Source organism: Moschus berezovskii, chromosome 1 (genome assembly GCF_049115385.1).
Source record: "Moschus berezovskii isolate FMDL1 chromosome 1, NW_MosBer_1.0, whole genome shotgun sequence".
NCBI lineage: Eukaryota > Metazoa > Chordata > Mammalia > Artiodactyla > Moschidae > Moschus > Moschus berezovskii.
Genome location: NC_142460.1, coordinates 117,813,047 through 117,832,124, shown reverse-complemented (window position 1 = coordinate 117,832,124; position 19,078 = coordinate 117,813,047). Strand labels below are relative to the sequence as shown.

General features: G+C 38.6%; 1 protein-coding gene across 4 annotated transcripts in view; it reads left to right on the top strand.

Annotated features, from left to right (window-relative positions):
* The window catches only part of FNDC3B (fibronectin type III domain containing 3B), a 376,057-nt gene that overhangs the window by 194,467 nt on the left and 162,512 nt on the right, over positions 1 to 19,078 (top strand). For all 4 annotated transcript variants that reach the window (XM_088839060.1, XM_088839069.1, XM_088839078.1 and 1 more), the window contains exon 4: positions 5,545 to 5,621. In XM_088839060.1, coding sequence (XP_088695186.1) covers positions 5,545 to 5,621 — 77 coding nt within the window. The remainder of the gene's footprint in view (positions 1 to 5,544; positions 5,622 to 19,078) is intronic.

Sequence of the window (19,078 nt, the reverse complement as noted above, 5' to 3'; positions counted from 1 at the left end):
AGCAGTGTTTTGTAATATAGGTGCAGAAGGCTTTCACCTCCTTGTTTAAATTTATTCTTAGGTATTTTATTCTTTTGGATATTCCTGTAAATAGGAAGATGTTCTTAATTTCCTTTTCAGATCATTCATTTCTGGTGCATAGAAACATAATTGACTTGTGTGTTGCTCTTGTACCCTGTAAATTTATTGAACTCTTTTTAAAAATCTAATAGTGTTTTGTCTGTGGAATCTTTGGGATTTTCTATATATAGGATAATGTCATCTGCGAACATGGTTTTACTTCTTCCTTTCCAGTTTGGATGCTTTCTCTTTTTCTCCCAGTTGTTCTAGCTAGGACTTCTAGTTACAATGTTGATAGTGGTGTGAAGGTGGGCATCCTTCTCTTGTTCTTGATGTCAGGGTGAAAGCTTTAGTTTTTTAACCATTGAGTGTGATGTTTGCTCTGTATGCTCATTGTCTTCTAACCAACTTGAGAACTTGTTAGAAAGTCTAACTCTTAGGATCCACCCCATATCTTCTGATTCTGAAACCACAGAAAGTGGAATTTAGTCATCTGGATTTTCAGAAACCCTCTGGATGATTTTGATGTGTACTAAAGTTTAAGAACCACTGCACTAGAGTTTAAGCTTAGGTTAGGACCAGTGTTTTATCTTTGTATTCCTTTTAGTCCTCTTATGGGACTAATTAGTGTTGAATAACTTAAATAACAACAACAATGTCCCCAAAGTGCCTGCATAATCTGTTAACTTGTCTGCATGTCTCAAATCACCATAAATAACTGGAGATTCATTTTTAGACAATCACAAGATTCACCAGAAGACCTCACAGTTTGTATTTAGTCTTAGACCCATGCATGGCAAACAGTGCAAGTGTACTTTTATTTAGGTTGTTTGTCTTGGTAATTGCTTTTACCATAATTATCTGGTTACCTACTAGCTGTGGTCTTATCCTTATGACTACTTCAGCCAGCAGGAATTGTCTTTTGGCTATTTGGAAAGATCTGGAGGCTTTTGTTTTTGTTTTAAATAGGGCTTATTGAATTTCATCAGATCCCTGTTTTGCCCTTGTTTTATTTTTCTCATTAGTTTTCCTTTATCTTGCTATGTTGTGCCCTCAGTCCTCTTACATCCTTTTTCCCTCTTTCATTCTTTTTGAAAAAGATAATATTTAAGTTAATAAGCTAAGAATGTAATCTAGTGCTACTAATGGCTATTGTTGAAACTAGCTATTTGGACACAAAGGTACCAATTTATATACAAATACCGTAATAACATTCGATTTATTCACAAGTTGTTTACCTATTGGTGAATATTCAGCTCATAAAAATACAACACATTTTCAAAATGGCAAAATTGTAGTATAATTAATTATTTATAGCTGGTCTATTTCTGAGACTGGTTTAATGATAATTGATACCCTGGATTCCCATTTTCCACCACTTCTAGGTGTCTGAACCTCATTTGCACATCCTCCTCCAGTCAAGAGTCAATCTATTTAACTCTTCTCTCAGGACAGGTGAATATTCTGAATATATTAATAGTATCAGAGCCAGGGGTATCTCCATGAGGAAGCTGTGTGGGATCACCAGTAGCAGGGAAGAAACATGAAGTGAAGTAGAATGGGCTTACAGCCTTGGTGGGGGCATAGCTCCATGAGCTATGTGTGGCCCTAAAAATACACCATTGCTGGACTTCCCTTCAGTCTCTTTGATATGAGAATAGAGTTGTAGGATCATTGCATGAATTACTATTGGTTGAATAATTAAGCCATTCTCCAGCCTTTCTTGTTCACAGTTTGTTATAAGTAAATGAAAAATCAATTCACTAACAAATGCTAACAGACTTTTAAGATGTCAGACCATGTACATGAATATTGCAGTTAAAATTTTTAATGACTATAAATGGGTCATAGTTTATTTGCGTGTCACATCTTGTTCAATGAAAAAAGCTGAGACGGGGGTGGGGAAGGCAGGTCTTGACTCTTGAAGTCACAGCCTAAAAGCTGAAATTGATCAAATTTCCCAAGGCATTTTTTTTGGAATCACTTGACTTTTAGCTAACATTCTAATTCCAGTTCTAGAAACTGTACATGTGACATCTTTTATCTGTCTGTGGAAGAGTTCATGTGGTCTCTAGGTGAGCATCTTAATTAGTTTCTAAAAAAAAAAAAAAATCAGTATTTTGGAGGTGTATCCTTGGATTCAAATTATTTCATCTACATGTATGTATACTTGTGTAGACCTACCTTTATGTACCAAGAATGTTTAAATAAAGAGGGTTCGAGCTATCTTAAGTGATTAAAAATTTTTTTTTTTTCATTTCCCAACATAGTCAAAGAGGAAGTTTGTTGGGGGAGACTGTGTGGCTTTTTTCCTTGCCTCCCATATCCTGTGTTGGTGGTTTGAATAAGAAGAGAACCATTTTCCACTGTATTCTCATAGCTATATCCTTTAAATCTTATGTCCTGAGATCACCAATTAAAAAATCAAAAGGTATCTAGTAATTCTAAAAGTTTAGGAAGAGAAGTTTGTGTTTTAATTAGGGAAGAATTATAATAGTATAAGGAGGTTCTCAAACACAAACAGTTGAGCAGAAGCACTTAAACTCTCTGATTGGCAGATAAATATCTAGGAAGACAGTGACTTTTCTCACAACACCACTGTGAAAAGGGGTTTTATTTTGCTCACTGTTAAACTCCTGAATGCCCGAGGGTGCAATGGTTTATGTCAGAAAGGAGTGAAATCTTAAGGTTCCAAGGCTGAGCTGAGTTTCAGAAACCATTACTGTATGTTTCACAATGCTTTTTGAAAGGGTTTTGATGACAGTGGCAAGAGGAAAGGGGGAACAAGCATGGTAAAGTCATTTGGCTACATTTGAAATCAAGGCCAGGAAGGGGTTAAGAGACTGTCTGGTATACAGTTTGGTGATTAAAAAGTAGTACTTTATTGAGGTGGTAGCATTTCTGTTCACACTTCATACTGTCAACTATTGATATTTATCTGATGAGGAAGTTTTTGCCGTTAAGTCAGTGTCGTACAGAGTATATGCATGTTGATTTTGTGTGTTGCAGGTACATGTACCTGAAAAAAAAAAGTGCTTAAAATGTAATGAAAGAACAGGAGAAAACAAAAAGCTGTAAATAAAAGAAGAAATTGTAAAGATTGCTAACATTTTGATGAGTGATTATTGTGCCATGCACTGCCCTAAGTGCTTTTGCATGAATTCAGTCAGTTCAGTTCAGTCGCTCAGTCATGTCCGACTCTTTGCTACCCCATGAACCACAGCATTCCAGGCCTCCCTGTCCATCACCAACTCCCGGAGTGCCCCCAAACCCATGTCCATTGAATCGGTGATGCCATCCAACCATCTCATCCTCTGTCGTCCCCTTCTCCTCCTGTCTTCAGTCTTTCCCAGCATCAGGGTCCTTTCAAATGAGTCAGCTCTTTGCATCAGGTGGCCAAAGTATTGGAGTTTCAGCTTCAACATCTGTCCTTCCAATGAACACCCAGGACTGATCTCCTTTAGGGTTTAATCTTTAAACCCAGTCCTGTGGGGTAGGAATTGTGGTGGCTCAGATGGTAAAGAATCTACATATAATGCAGGAGACTAGGGTTCAATTCCTGGGTCGGGAAGTTCCCCTACAGAAAGAAATGGCAACCCATTCCTCTATTCTTGCCTGGAGAATTTCATGGACAGAGAAGGCTGGTGGACTACAGTCCATGGGGTCACAAAGAGTTGGACACGACTGAGCCACTAACCACTTAATAAGTGAAGCTCAGAGAGGCTAAGTGAATTGTTCAAGGTTACAAAACCAGTGTGAATAGTGAGCTGGTAAATGAAACTAGACAGAGGGTGTGCTTGTAATGCCTGCTTATAGATCTGAGTTCATTGACCCTTGGATTTCAAGGATAGTACTCAGGCTAAGGGTAAAATAGTTGTTTATGATTTTTTAAGTGAATCAATTAAAGTTAAAATATATAGTAAATACCTAAATGTCTTAATGGCTATGGCAAAAATGCTAAAACTGATAAGAAGGATGAATTTGGAAAGTGCCTTCAGTGATAGGTGAATGTATTAGTTTGAGTCATACTTAAAAATACCTTGGGATCATGGCATTATCCTTTCTTATGCCATTGTCATCCTTTGCTTTAACTGATTACCAGTGTGTTACAGTGTAAGAGACTGCTGTGCTATTTTGTACGTATTTAGATTATCAGATAGATAATTTGGCACGTTGTACATGAAGTTGCAATGACTCTAGTCATATGGAATGTTACATGAATATTGGAATCTTTTCTGCCCTTTTTCTTTGTATTTTTCCTATATGTGCAGACCTTTCGATGGGCACCCCGACATCCCTGTACCTCCACACTTTTCATGAGAAGTAGTTCTAACAGTGGATTGTACTGTGAGGTGAAAGGTGCATTGTGCTTACATATAAATACAGCACTGGGTGGCAGGGTCTGTCTTCTTTTGCCAAGAAAAGCGTTGTATTTTTCTTTGTTTTTTTTTTTTTTTTTTTACAGCAGGGCAATTTTCATTGCCAGCGGCACAACACACATTAGGAGAAAGCAAATAAACAATACAGGGCACTTGGAGCCAGGAAGTCACATCTCAAACTCGAAACACGGCTTTGGATTGACATTTGGGATGTGGGTTGCTAAATAGGGGAGCCACCTATCAAACTGAAAGCCTGTAACCTGAGGTCATACTCTTCCAGGGAAACTATTTAGTCACAGAATCTTTGGAAGGGTGTCAGAAATTGATTTTGATGTTATGACAGTTAGTTTCCTTGTAATTAAATATTTAACTCAAACTATGTCTTAGGTAATTGATGATCGCCTTGCCTTTCATTGTTTGCCTTAGACATGCCATTGACATTTGTTGAATTTAATATTTTGAAAACTAACCTTTTGTTAATTGAATACTTTACTCTGAAATAATCCAGGTGAATTTTGTATGAGTATTCCTAGTAGTAGTAGTGCCTAGTTTTAAACATGGTCTATTTTTACCCCCTTCCTTATCAGAGATATGTCAAATTCAGTGGGTTTGGAGTATTTTAAAGGTTTCTTCTATGTCAGATTAATGGCGTGTTACAGTAGCTTACTGAAAACAATAATCAAAATAAAAATTTTAAACCCAAAGCTTTTTTTAAAGCAGAAGAGGTAAACTCATTTAAAAATTTGCTTGCTTAAGCTTGTGTTAATAGTACATTCTTTTAAAGGCAAAAAAGGACATTTTTTGCCCCACTTTGTTAGAATACTCTTACCTGCACAGCTTTAGTTTATGGAATTCGAGGCTTTGGGAATCATTAAATCTTTATAAAGATATTCATAGTGGTTTCCCTCCTTCCCAGCCCCTTGCCTTATGCAACTGGAGAATTCCTTTTCATCCATTTCAGATCTAAGGCACGAGATACCAATTATTGAAGAGAAAATAGTCAAAGTAATTCTCTTCAGTTTTGATAATATTTAAACATACCATTGATTGTTTTGAATAATGGATATTTCTTCAGCTGTTAATATCTTACTCCTCCCTCTTTTAGGACCTGCTGAAGTTCCCATGATGTCACCCAATGGATCCATTCCTCCCATCCATGTGCCTCCAGGTTATATTTCACAGGTAAACCATTTATAGACTTATGTACTCACTGTTGGCCCTGTCACTTCAAAAGAATATATGGCTTCAATAACTCATCCCAGGGTTAATTTAGTTAGGATAATGCTAGAGTTGTGGGATGTTTTTGTTTTTGTTTGTTTTCGCTTTTTATTTTTGTGTGTGTGCACTTGGGCAACACAGGGCCCTTCTTGATTCTTGCCGCTTGACTTGCCAGAAAGTCAGTTGGAGGCAAACACAGTAGGGTTAGGAGGCCTCCTTCCATGGAGGTGGGTTTCACCCTCGACCATCTGATGGTGGTTTCTTCATAAAGTCTACTGTCTTTGAGACTTACTTCCACTGTACCATGATTTGCTAGTTGTGGGGGAAGTGTAGATTTAATTAGCAAAAATATTAAAGGAGACATAGTTAACTTCAACAGAGTCTGTGCTCTGCTCTGGTGTCCTAATTTCTCTGTAATGTGGCACAACTTGGTGAATTATGAATATAATGTGAGAACTTGGCTGTTTGTACTTAAATTTCTCTGAAATTGGATTATTTAAGTTAAAAAAGAACAGTAGCTAAAGAGAAGTGGCAATTTCAGTGGTATGTTGGAAGGATTTTTTAAAAAAGCTAAAGTTATAGCTCTATACCTGGATAAGGTTTAAGGTCGTCAGGCTGCCTGGAACACAGACATCTGGGTATAGTTGAGTTTTGTCCTCTCTCCTAGGACAATATGAACTCCTCTCTGCACTACTTCCTCCCCCGAATACCTAACTAACCAAGTCTTCTCTCTGCTTTTTACCTTTGTTTGCTTTTTTTTTTTTATTCTGATTATAAAGGCATCCTATATTCATTGGCAAAAACTCTGAAAAAACAGAGAAGCATATAAAAAAATATTTATAAGTTTACCACCCACAGAAGACAATAATCTTTATGTTAACATTTTTTGGATTATAGTCTTCCAGATTTTTTCTTTCTCTGTGTGCTTTTAAAGTGGATCAAAAATCTGTAATTTTCAGTTTTAATGATTTTGCTAGGGTGAAAAAATTGGCAGCTACATAGGAAAATTGCTGAAGTTCAGGCAGGAATCAAAGATTTATCTTTCTCTGATGTAAAAATTCACCCTTTTCTTCACTCTCTAAGCCATAGTTTACCACTATAATTTCATTTTTTCCATCCCTACTTTTTTTATACAAGACAATTTGACATCTTTTTTTTTTTTTTTTTTTGAGTAGGCAGAATATTGGCCTGTCTTTGCCCTGTTGCAAGTAAATGAATTGCTTTACACAAGTCTTAGTAAATAAGGATCACTGAAAGGAGGAAAGGGTGCAGAGCAGGCCCTTGCACCAGGACCCAGGGTGATGGATCACATTCACATCACCAGTCAATTAACAGAAAAGAACAAGGAATGTAGAATTCTATTATGTCTCCCACTCATTTATTTTGAGGACGTGTTTCATTCCTGTGAAACAGAGTACAGTTCTCACCATTGTGATGGTTGAAATAACACCTCCTTTTATGCTAAAGGCCCATTTAAGGAATACCAGTTAAAAATTCTAGTGGAGGGAAGCTGTAATATGCTTTTTCTTGCTAGTGGTGTTGCTGTGATTTTACTAACTGCCAAACATTTATTAGGTTTCCTAAGGAAAATAGAGAATTTTAGACCATGGTGTATTTCTGATTCTGAAAAACTTTGATAGAAAATGTAAGCAGAAAGAGGAAAAGCAGAGCTATAAACTTACTTTCATAAAACTGATGATGGAAGTATAGTGAGACACTTTCTCAATTCAGAATTATGGCAGTGTGTGCTCAGACATACCGGAAGAATAGTAAAAATTGAATAATTTGGATTCTGAATTGAAAAAGAGCAAGAATACTCCAATATAAAATAAAAATTTAAAATAAAGTTGATGGAAATATTCCCAAAAAAAGGAAAAAAAGTGCAAGAAACAGCCTGTAAGGCATGTGTTCAGTTTCATTTAGATTGGGCTTTCTGATCAGAAGATGGGCCCAGAGTTAAGTGATACTCAGTGGTAAGCATTATAATGTTAATAATATTGGACAGTGAAGTGTCTAAGTAAAAGAAATTATTTTAGTGAAGAAAATTGAGAGCTTGAAGCACAAAGATGTGCAACATCTTCTTTAAGGCTGACCATATACAGACTTCAAAGAAATGAAGAGGGTTGGAGCCAAGTGTAAAACATCTTCGACTTGTCAAGAAGCAGAATGTCTTTTTGTTATTCAGTTGTGAGGAGAAGGCATCACTTAAAAAAAAGAAGAAAAAAAAAATCCCCTTCCTGGCTAGACATACATAAGAATGCCCAATACTAGTCTGTCACTGTCCAATACAATTTTACTTCTTAACCCCACAGTCCTTTTCCTCAATTACATGTGGCTTCCTTATTCAGATCTAGAGTTGGATGTACATTGCATAGAAGTAAAATTAAAGCTCTTTGGTTTATGAATTCTTCATATTCAACACTGCCCTCCTTTTGAGAATCGCCTTTACCTGTTGTCCCATATTGCTACCACCTTAAACTTCTGTCCCCTGGCCTTTTCTCAACCACATACTTTTGTGCCCACTATTTCTTTCTTCTTCGAGAACTCAAGACCCCTCCTTTGTCTGACAGTTCAGTCATTCTTCTATTCAAATGCCCCTCCTCATCGTGACCCTTTTAGAACCTCCAACACAGAGATGGTTGTTTTGTTTTATTTTTTCAGCATCTTTGGTACTTTCTCCGCATCTCTGTCATGAAACACAATACATTTTGTAATCATCCCCAAGAATCTTGGTGCCTCATTGGGATTATCTGAGAATCTAGAGTTCTGCCTGGTATGTAGTAGGTACTTGATAAGTGCTTTTCAGTGTAAGTGATTGGCCAAGATGAAATAAAGTAAATATAGGATAGATTCATAGATTGGATTCAAAGATGTGCAGGTTCAAGTAGAGTAATTAAACACCTGATAACTGGGAAACTGACAAGCTCATAGTGATGTATACCTATAAGGAGTGAAAAGCTCTGAATGTGGACTTACGAGAGAGGAATGCAAAGATAATTTGGTAGAGGAAGAAATAGCGTCCTCAGCAATAGCATGGGGACAACTGGTTATCCAAATGCAAAAGAATGAATTTGGACCTCTACCTCACATCATAAACAAAAATTAACTCAAAATGGATTATGGATATAAGTATAAGAGCTAAACCTACATAGCTCCAGGAGTAAAATTTTATAACCTTGGAGTAGGCAATGGATTCTTAGATATGACACCTAAAGCACAATAGATAAATTTGACTTCATCTAGATTGACTTTTTATGCTTTCAGGGTCACCATCAATAAAATGAAAAGAGAGCTCATCAATTAGGAGAAAATATATGCATATCATACAGTTTAGAAGAGACATGTACCTAGAATATACCAGGAAATCTTACAGCTCAAGAATAAAAAGATAAAAACCCCAGTTTAAATATAGACAAAGCATCAAAGAGACATTTCTCCAAAAGCACTGTACAGGTGGCCAACTAATACGTTGAAAGATGGTGAACACCAGTAACCATCAGGGAAATGGAGATCAAAATCACATGCAATACACTTCACACACTGCAATGTCTTTAGTCTGAGAGACAGGTAATAACAAGTGTTGGTAAGAATGCAGAACACTTGGAACCCTCACACACTGCCTGTAATAGTGTAAAATAGTACAGGTGCTTTGGAAGATATTCTGGCATTTCCTCAAATGGTTAAATATAAAGTTACTATTGTTGTTGTTGTTCAGTTGCTAAGTTGTGTCTGACTCTTTGCGACCCCGTGGACTGCAGCATGCCAGGTTTCTCTGTCCCTCACCATCTCTCAGAGTTTGCTCAAACTCATGTCCATTGAGTCGGTGATGCCATCCAACCATCTCATCAGAGTTACCATATGACTCCGTTGTTCTACTCCTAGCTAGATATCCAAGAGGAGAGAAAGCATTTATTTATACACAAAAATGCTTATGTATGAATGTTCATGTGAGAAGGCAGTGGCACCCCACTTCAGTACTCTTGCCTGGAAAATCCCATGGATGGAGGAGCCTGGGAGGCTGCAGTCCATAGGATTGCTACGAGTCAGATACGACTGAGCAACTTCACCTTCACTTTTACTTTCATGCATTGGAGGAGGAAATGGCAACCCACTCCAGAATTCTTGCCTGGAGAATCCCAGTGATGGGGGAGCCTGGTGGGCTGCCGTCTGTGGGGTCACAGAGTCGGACACGACTGAAGTGATTTAGCAGCAACAGCACCATGAATGTTCATAGCAGCATTTTTCATAATAACCCCAAAGTGAAAACAACCCAGATGTCCATCACCTTGTGAATGGATCAACACAATGTGATATATCCGTACAATGGACGTTGTTCAGCCATAAAAAGAGATGAAGTACTGATGCATGCTAAAACATGGATGAACCTTGAAATATTATGCTAAGTGAAAAAAGTCTGACAGAAAAGCCATATACAGCATCATTCCACTTATATATAATGTACGGAATAGGCAAATCCATAGACACTGATAATAAATTCGTTGTTGCCAGGAGCTGGGGAAGAGAGTATTAGGGAGTTCCTGCTAATGGGTATGGCATTCTTTGGGGATCATGATGATGTTCTGGAAATAAATAATGGTAATGGTCACTCAACTCTGAATATACTAAAAACCAGCTGAATCTGACACTTTAAAAGAATGGATTGGAAGTATGTAAATTATATCTCAAAGCTGTTACAAAAGGGAAGGGGGGAGATAGTGACTAGTCCTAATTGCTAATCAGCAAACAATGGCACAGCTGGGAAAAATGGCCCAGCCTGTGTTGCTGCCTGGGTTGATGATGGTAATAATACTGTGTATGCTCTGCTCAGTGCTTTATTTGCATCTCTAGTTTAAGCTAAGACCCTGAGTTCAATCAGGATTGCAACACAGGCTTTTCTGAATTTACTGATTGTTTTGCCACTATGATATGATCTCAGAGTTAGCGACAGAGCCTCCCTTGACGGATACACAGTTTACCCTTCAATAACGATGTGGAGAACTGTACAGATTCGTTATACTTGGATTTTTTTCAATACTAGATACTCATTACTCAGTACTAGTACCAATCTGTGATTGGTTGACTCTATGAATGATGATATGGATAAGGGGAGCTGATTTTTAATTATTTGTAGACTTTTGACTGTGAGGAGGGTCAGTGCCCCTAACACCCACCTTGTTCAAGGATTAACTGTGTTTGCTTCACGTTACATTGCTTTCTGACAATGTGAGCGTGGATGTGTGATGTGTCTACTCATGCATCTCCAATACTGAAACACCAGCTACTCACGTATGAGATGGTCCATTATTGTAAGGAAATTGAGGAGGGAGGCAAGTAAATGATGAAGGATATGTTAAAGATGTTACAGTAGTCACTCTAAACTGAGTCAATGGAGAAATTCTTGGTTGTAAAATTCATTCCATACTTTAGTAACTAAAAGTGCTTTAAAGATTGATTGGTTAACTTGATCAAATTGACAAAATACTGATGTCGGTAATGAGTCTTAAAGAGAGAGCATTTGGAGCTGAAGAGACAGCTCTGCTCCAATGCACAGTCAACAGTACAGCCTGTATTTTCTTAGGTTGAGAAGGACTGAACCTGTGGTCCTGAGAGATAATGTAGACTAGGGCAGGAGAACAATGGAATCTTGTCTGAGATAGTAGGCTTATTTCTGTTGTTGTCGGGTGTGTGTGTGGGGGTGTGTGTGGATGCGGATGTGTGTGTGTTGTGCTTTACTTTCTGGTGGAAGCCTGGGGGAGCTTTGAGGAAATTATAATCTGACCCTTAAAACTTGAGGGAAAATACAGGCTAAGAAAAAATGTTTTTTCCCACATCTATGAGGAAGTGAATTCTTGTGAGAGAGAATTTAGTCTTATCACACTCATTATTATTTCCATTATGGAAAAGCATTTGTTAGTGTGATTAGGGTTGAAACTATGGGAAAATGGAGTGAACTGGGAAGATCATGGACATTACTTGAAAGGACCTGTCTTTGTATTCTACCATGGCTACTTCCGTGTGACTTTTATGAATTCTTTCACCTCAAAGGCAAATACCTACCTGATGTGGTAGAGGGAAGAATTAAGAGAAATGCTCTGTGAAGTGTGCAGTCCACACTGGGCAGTTCACTAAGTGGTATTTATTAGCATGAAGAAGCCTGTTAAAGCAATTTCAATGAAAGTCTGGCAGAATTTGCCTTCCCCAATACATACTGAGATCACGCCATATGAAGCAAATTTTTCCTTTCATTGTATACTTGCCCTGGTTTTTCTTAAATTTTTTAACCTCATCATTAACTTTTGAAGAATTTATATATAAAAATTTCTTAAGCAGATGCCATGAGTTTAATTTTCCATGCTTCCATAGTAATTTATGAAACATTTTCAAAAGTTAATAGGGGAAAATTTCATGTAGACCCCCAAATTTAAAAAGCATATGAAGAGAAAAAGTGAAACATTCAAGTTAATGTTCCGTCATTTGAGAAACCACGCTTCTTTTTCCAGATTAGTTGATAGAACCTAAAAACTTTAAAGAGTAGTCAAAATAAGTATTTCTGTTGTTATAGCAGAAGTACACACTTTACCTCCTTCCATTGTTTTGAGGATTAGTTAATGGTTAGTTACCTGTTGAAATTATATATATTCCATTTTTCTTGACTGAAGGGAGACAAGAAATCCATTTAAAAACATGTTTAAAGTTTGGTTTGGTTGGTCATTCTCCAATAAGGCTTGTTTCCAGAGTTGGCCTGAAATCAGCATCCTTTGGAGAAACAGTGGGGTCTATTAGTTGGAAGCCATGGATTGCTTTCCCCCATATTGTTCAGCCAAATCTGAGCTATTAACATTTATCCTCAACTGCTTCCATTTGGTAAGTATGACCTGGTGTTAGACTAATGCCCTCCTTCATCTTCAACACAGTAAAAATGATGATCAGAACGGAACATGAGGCATTGATTGCCCTATACCTGGGCAGAGCCGGAATCAGACCCACTTGGCAACCAATAATAAGAAAATTGAAATCTCTTCTAAGACTTTAAATCTTCAGAAGCATTGATTTTTCTATTGGAAGTTAGGAAAATGTCTCACAGTCAACAATGTGTGCGTGGGTGCGAGGAGATTCTGTGGAAAAGAGCAGAGGACTTCTGTATCCCTTCTGTTTTAGTTTCTATCATCAACAGATTTACAATAACTTTAGTTTTTATTTTATGCCTTATTTTGTTTGAGGAGTGATGACAGACAAGGTTGGCAATGCTAAATTAAAAGAGATGTACCCTCCCCTCCAAGCATTGTGTAAGTTTCCTCCTTCTGAGTCCTCTGTCTCCTTGTTCTGCATTTTCTCTTAGATTTCTTTCCTTTGTTTCTGAGATCCTGGCATTGTGACCTAATAGAACGCAGGATTATTAGGAAATGAAATGTGAGCCCAGGTAGGGTTCTGCATCCAGCTCCCTGTGTGATTTTAGGAATATTTTAAGTTGTTTGGGTGTTTTACTTGTTTGTTTACTTGACCTTTGTTGGTCTTCCTCCCTTTTAGCATTAAGTCAACCCTGTGTCATGTTCATCACTGTATCTTCAGTTCCTTGAAAGGTGTCAAGCATGTGCTCAGCATCTATCAAAATTTGTCTGACTTTTGGAGTCATTTTTATCTTTGTGTCTGAGAAGCTGGACTACGAAGATGTGATTGGCGATGTTTTCTCTGCTGATCAGTGGAGAGGCGTGAGGAATAGGATTAGTTATTCCTGAAGATTCCTATGTTGATAGTTCTATTAATATCTTTTTTAGAAATTGAAGTGTAGTTGATTTACAATGTTGTGTTGATTCCTGATGTGCAGCAAGGTGATTCAGTTATACACACACACACTCACATATATGTACATTTTAAATAGTCTTTTCCATTATGGCTTATCTCAGGATATTAAATATAATGCCCTGTGCTATACAGTAGAACCTTGTTTATTATTAATATCTTATAGGCAACTCAGTTTGGCACAAATTAAAGCATGAGGTTACTACTTACTGTTTATCTGCTGACAAATATTCTGTTCCTCAAAACAGAGATACCATATAGTCTGATACAACTATTTGCTCCATTTTATTCATTGAAACTCTATTGTTATAACTATTCTCACTTGTCCAGGGTTCTTACAAATACTAGGAGTGTTAGATTTGATTTTTGATCTTCAAATGTGGTGGAGCTTTTTGGTCTTTAGGTGGCAATATACAGTAAAATATGATAGAAAACGCACAACACTTCCAGTCACAGTAGTTGGGTGTGAATCTTGTCACCCACTTAGCTGGTCTTAGGTTAATTGCTCCTGAAGATTCTTCATCTAGAATTTAGGGCTGTGATGTTGCCCATGTCAGAGGATCTTCTGAGGGTTATGTGAATTATGTGCCGAGCGCTTTATACATTGTTACATTGCTTAGTTCTCTTCAAATGGGGGCCCCTCTGCTCCTCAAGTTGGGGATAGCTGCCCCTCAAGTTAAAGTTTGATAAATGGAGCTGGCACCAGCTGAGGACCCAACCCCAGTTCTGTGGTTCATAAGATGGGTTTCAAACTTTGCTGGGCTTCCTTCTTAATGTGGAAGGACTTAATCAATTGCTGCCATTGTTCCCTCAACTACAGCATTACATGCTTTACTGCAGTAGTTGGATTAAAAGAGATACCGCTGTAGATGTACTTGTTTCCATCCTCCTCTTCAGTCCTCAATGATTTTAGTTATAAATCATTTATATATAACTTAGTTGTGCACTTTTTTCCCGATTAGAGTGGTTTCTCTGTACATAAAAGTGTTGGTATACGGAAGGCTAGTAGAGTGAGGCTTGCCGTTTATGAGATTATTCCTTTACACTGTTCACCTCTGGACAAGCCTCTCTGCAAGAGTCATGCTCCACAACACTGAAGACTAGTGCCACTTCAGTACCTTCAACTTGGGATTCCCTCATACAGCAACCTCTGGTGTGTTATCTGGATCTAACCATTGATGTGTGTACCTTAGCCATTGCTTGAAGCTGGCATGTGCTTTAAAAATAATTCACCAATGGAAAATTTAAGGTTTCCAGATATAAGTGAGTGTGTGGGTAAATGTTTGGGGAATTGTTATTCATTCATGAATCACCTTGTTACTTAAAACCTTAAGTTTGGTTACCTGTGAAGCCTATGAAATTAGTTGTTTACTTAACTATTGGCAAGTACTCTTTCAGAAAAGTGGAATTTTCAAGGAACTTTTTTTTTCACTCTCAATTCAAAGAGGATGTTGATTATCTGCATCTACTCTGCAGGATAATCCTTTGATATTATATAAAGGGCTTTTACAAACCTAGAAATATCACCGATAATTTATTTTCCATTCTGGTACAAAAACAACCATGCTGAGTGGCAAAAGGAGCTGGTCCTAAATCTAGAGGGTTTATCGTTTCAGAACATTCACGATAATGGAACACTGGAAAGAGCAGATAGTATTTCATCAGTGTTTGGCTATAACAGATGTGAAGAGAAAGGAGATTGAGAAGTAATATTTTATGTTTTCAACCACAGTCGTAATCATTAAATTTGAAAACGCAGAAAAGTCAGATTTGGGAAATACAGTGAATCCTGCCATGTTTTGAAGTCAAATAACTTCATCTATAAGAGAGAATCAGTGCTTGGCTCCTGCAAATCTTTGGTTGCCCTTTGAATATTCCTTTATCCTGATTTTCGCTTTCTTCTAAGGCGCTTGGTGATGGTGGTAGGAGTTTCTTCCATAGCATCAGAAAAGGGCTTGGGCTAGGGAGAGTACAGCCCTTACAGTTCAAGTTTCTAACCTCCATGAAGAACAAGCTTGCTTTTCCTCTTTTGTTATGTTTACTATATTAGAAAATGCAGAGTGAGGAGTCAGTGCAAAAAAGGAAGGGTGAAAAATAACGCTTTTCATTACTGGTTGGTGATGAATAAAATAAAACCACTCAGCTGCCTTTGAATTTGAAGTAGAACTTACACAAGAAATGTGTAAATTTTCTGCGTCTTTCTTATAGTAAAATCATACTTATTTAAAATAAGAGTGTCAGGGATAACAGATCTGGAATTAATTGAGTTTAGATAATCTAAAATTTTAGAGTATAATGTTAGCTATTTACCTGAGTTATGGGGAGAGATTGATTTTGATAAAGAATGTGTTATTATAAACAACTCTTATTGTTGTTTAGTTGCTAAGTTGTGTCCGACTCTTTTGTGACTCCATGGACTATAGCCCACCAGGCTTTCCTGTCCATGAGATGTCCCAGGAAAGAACACTGGAGTGGGTAGCCATTTTCTTCTCTAAGGGATCTTCCTAACCCAGGGATCGAACCTACATCTCTTGCATTGTAGGCTGATTCTTTATTGCTGAGCCACCAGGGAAGCCCAATAATAACTGTTGCTGGACATTAAATGTCAGAGAAGGAAATGGCAACCCACTCCAGTATTCTTGCTTAGAGAATTCCGTGAACAGGGAAGCCTGGTGGGCTACTGTCCATGGGGTCGCACAGAGTCAGACATGACTGAAGCGACTTAGCATGCATGCATGCGTTGGAGAAGGAAATGGCAACCCACTCCAGTGTTCTTGCCTGGAGAATCCCAGGGACGGAGGAGCCTGGTGGGCTGACATCTATGGGATCGCACAGAGTTGGACACGACTGAAGCGACTTAGCAGCAGCAGCAGTAGCAGCAGACGTTAAATGTAAGAGATAAACGTTTTTTTTTTTTTGCTTGCTTTTTCATTCATTTGTTCATTAGCCAACTTACATTGAGAACCTCCTGTATGCCTGGGTATTTTGAGGGACTTGGATTTGGTGGGAGAGACAGATCTGTAATCAGTGCTGCAGGACAGAGATGCTGATGGTGGGGTGAGCACCAGTCTGGCCAGGAGAAGCCTTGATGGTTTGTCTGCCTGTTCCTCTGTCTGTGCAGCTATTTCATGTTGCTCAACCTTTCCTTCTCCTTGTTCACTGCTCAGTTACCAGAATGGCCTGGGAGCCCGCTTCAAGTATGTTGCCTACCATTAGGAAGTGAGCATGAACCCAACTTTTGCAAACTCATTTGGTCCCACTTTTCTGTGTGCAGCGTCTCACTCAGGCAAGCCAGACTTGCATGCTAACTGCATGCATGTGGGCTCACATGTATCCACATGCACTCTGTTCTGCCTGCATCTTGGATCATCACTGGTCCTTGGGGCAGCCTTTTAAAATTTTTCTTTTGCCTCCTTCCATTGAAGCTCTTCTTTTGATTCTTGCTGCTTTCAGCGCAAAAGTAGGAGGAGGAGTTAATTGCAATTCCTGTGGAGCATATTTCAGTTCAGTAAATGGAGGAACTACCTTCTCTATTAACTACGAGAAAAGATTGTCAAAACATAAATGTTTTTAAGAGATCCATTTTAGATCTTGGACTCAAAACTGTACCCCCCGACCCCCAGCTCTCTGACTTTATGTGAGTTAGCTTAACTTTACTGAGTTTCATTCCTTTTCTCTCTCAAATGGGGATAACTGTATTTGCCTCCTAGGATTGTTGGGAAGATTTAGTGAGGTGGTAATATTAATAGTAGTAATAGCTAGTGAGGTAGTAATATTAATAGTAGTAATGGCTACTGTGTATCAGTTACCATTTTAGGACTTGAACATTGAGTAGCATTATGTCAGGTTCAGTTCAGTTCAGTTCAGTCACTCAGTCGTGTCCGACTCTTTGCGACCCCATGAATCACATCACGCCAGGCCTCCCTGTCCATCACCAACTCCCGGAGTTCACTCAAACTCATGTCCATCGAGTTGGTGATGCCATCCAGCCATCTCTCTGTCGTCCCCTTCTCCTCCTGCCCCCAATCCCTCCCAGCATCAGACTCTTTTCCAGTGAGTCAGCTCTTCACATGAGGTGGCCAAAGTATTGCAGTTTCAGCTTTAGCATCAGTCCCTCCAATGAACACCCAGGATTGATCTTTAGAATGGACTGGTTGGATCTCCTTGCAGTCCAAGGGACTCTCAAGAGTCTTCTCCAACACCACAGTTCAAAAGCATCAATTCTTCAGTGCTCAGCTTTCTTCACAGTCCAACTCTCATATCCATACATGACTACGGGAAAAACCATACCCTTGACTAGACGGACCTTTGTTGGCAAAGTAATGTCTCTGTTTTTTTAATATACTATCAAGGTTGGTCATAACTTTCCTTCCAAGGAGTAAGCGTCTTTTAATTTCCTGGCTGCAATCAGCATGTGCAGTGATTTTGGAGCCCAAAAAAATAAAGTCTGACACGGTTTCCACTGTTTCTCCATCTATTTCCCATGAAGTGATGGGACCAGATGCCATGATCTTCGTTTTCTGAATGTTGAGCTTCAAGCCAACCTTTTCACTCTCCTCTTTCACTTTCATCAAGAGGCTTTTTAGTTCCTCTTCACTTTCTGCCATAAGGGTGGTGTCATTTGCATATCTGAGGTTATTGATATTTCTCAGGTATTATGTCAGGTAGAAGGTATTAAAGAAGAGCAGCAGGTATTCAGTAAATATTGTTTGTATCTTGAATCCTTTCACATCTCTTCATAACCTATTTCTAACAGTTCATTATTTACATATTTATTTTGCAGCATACCTAACTTTGCTCTACATAATGAAAACGTTGGAGTATAGACCAGGATGAAAATCTGGTTCTCTAGATGAACTCAGTGTATATTTTAATCATGCTGTGCCTTGGTTTTCTCACGTACAATAGGGATGCTAATATTTAGTTCTCCGGTAGTTAAGAAAGTTAACAGATAAATGGTAACAAGCACCTGGCAGACCACAGGCACAGGCTGTGACCTGCTTTCTCCTCTCCCTTCCTGCTACTCACGTAACCTACTCCAGTATCCTTGCCTGGAAAATCTCATGGACAGAAGGGCCTGGTGGGCTGCAGTCCATAGGGTCGCAGAGTTGGGCACGACTGGGCGACTAACACTTGCTATTGCCCCAGGCCTATCTCATTTTGTTTCAATGGTTTTCTTGGTTGTGCTTCTAAAAGACACTGGTGCAAGGAAGGCAAACATTCTCCCTCTTTAACCTTTAGTGCCTTATTTTCTGGCCTCTCATCCATGTGTCTAGGCCACAGGATAACAAAGAATACTCGGCACATACAGGTTTCTCAATAAATACTTACTGAACAGAGTAAAAAGACAAGATAAAGACTCAAATTACCTGCTGTTTGCCATCGAGCTTTCTTCCTTAGCTAGAGGAAAGTGGCTGGGTGGTTCTGTCCAGGAGGATAGTGAAAGTGAAAATAGCTCAGTCTTGTCTGACTCTTTGTGACCCCATGGACAGTCCATGGAATTCTCCAGGCCAAGATACTGGAGTGGGTAGCCGTTCCCTTCTCCAGGAGATCTTCCCAACCTAGGGGTTGAACCCAGGTCTCCTGCACTGTGGGCAGATTCTTTTCCAGCTGAGCCACCA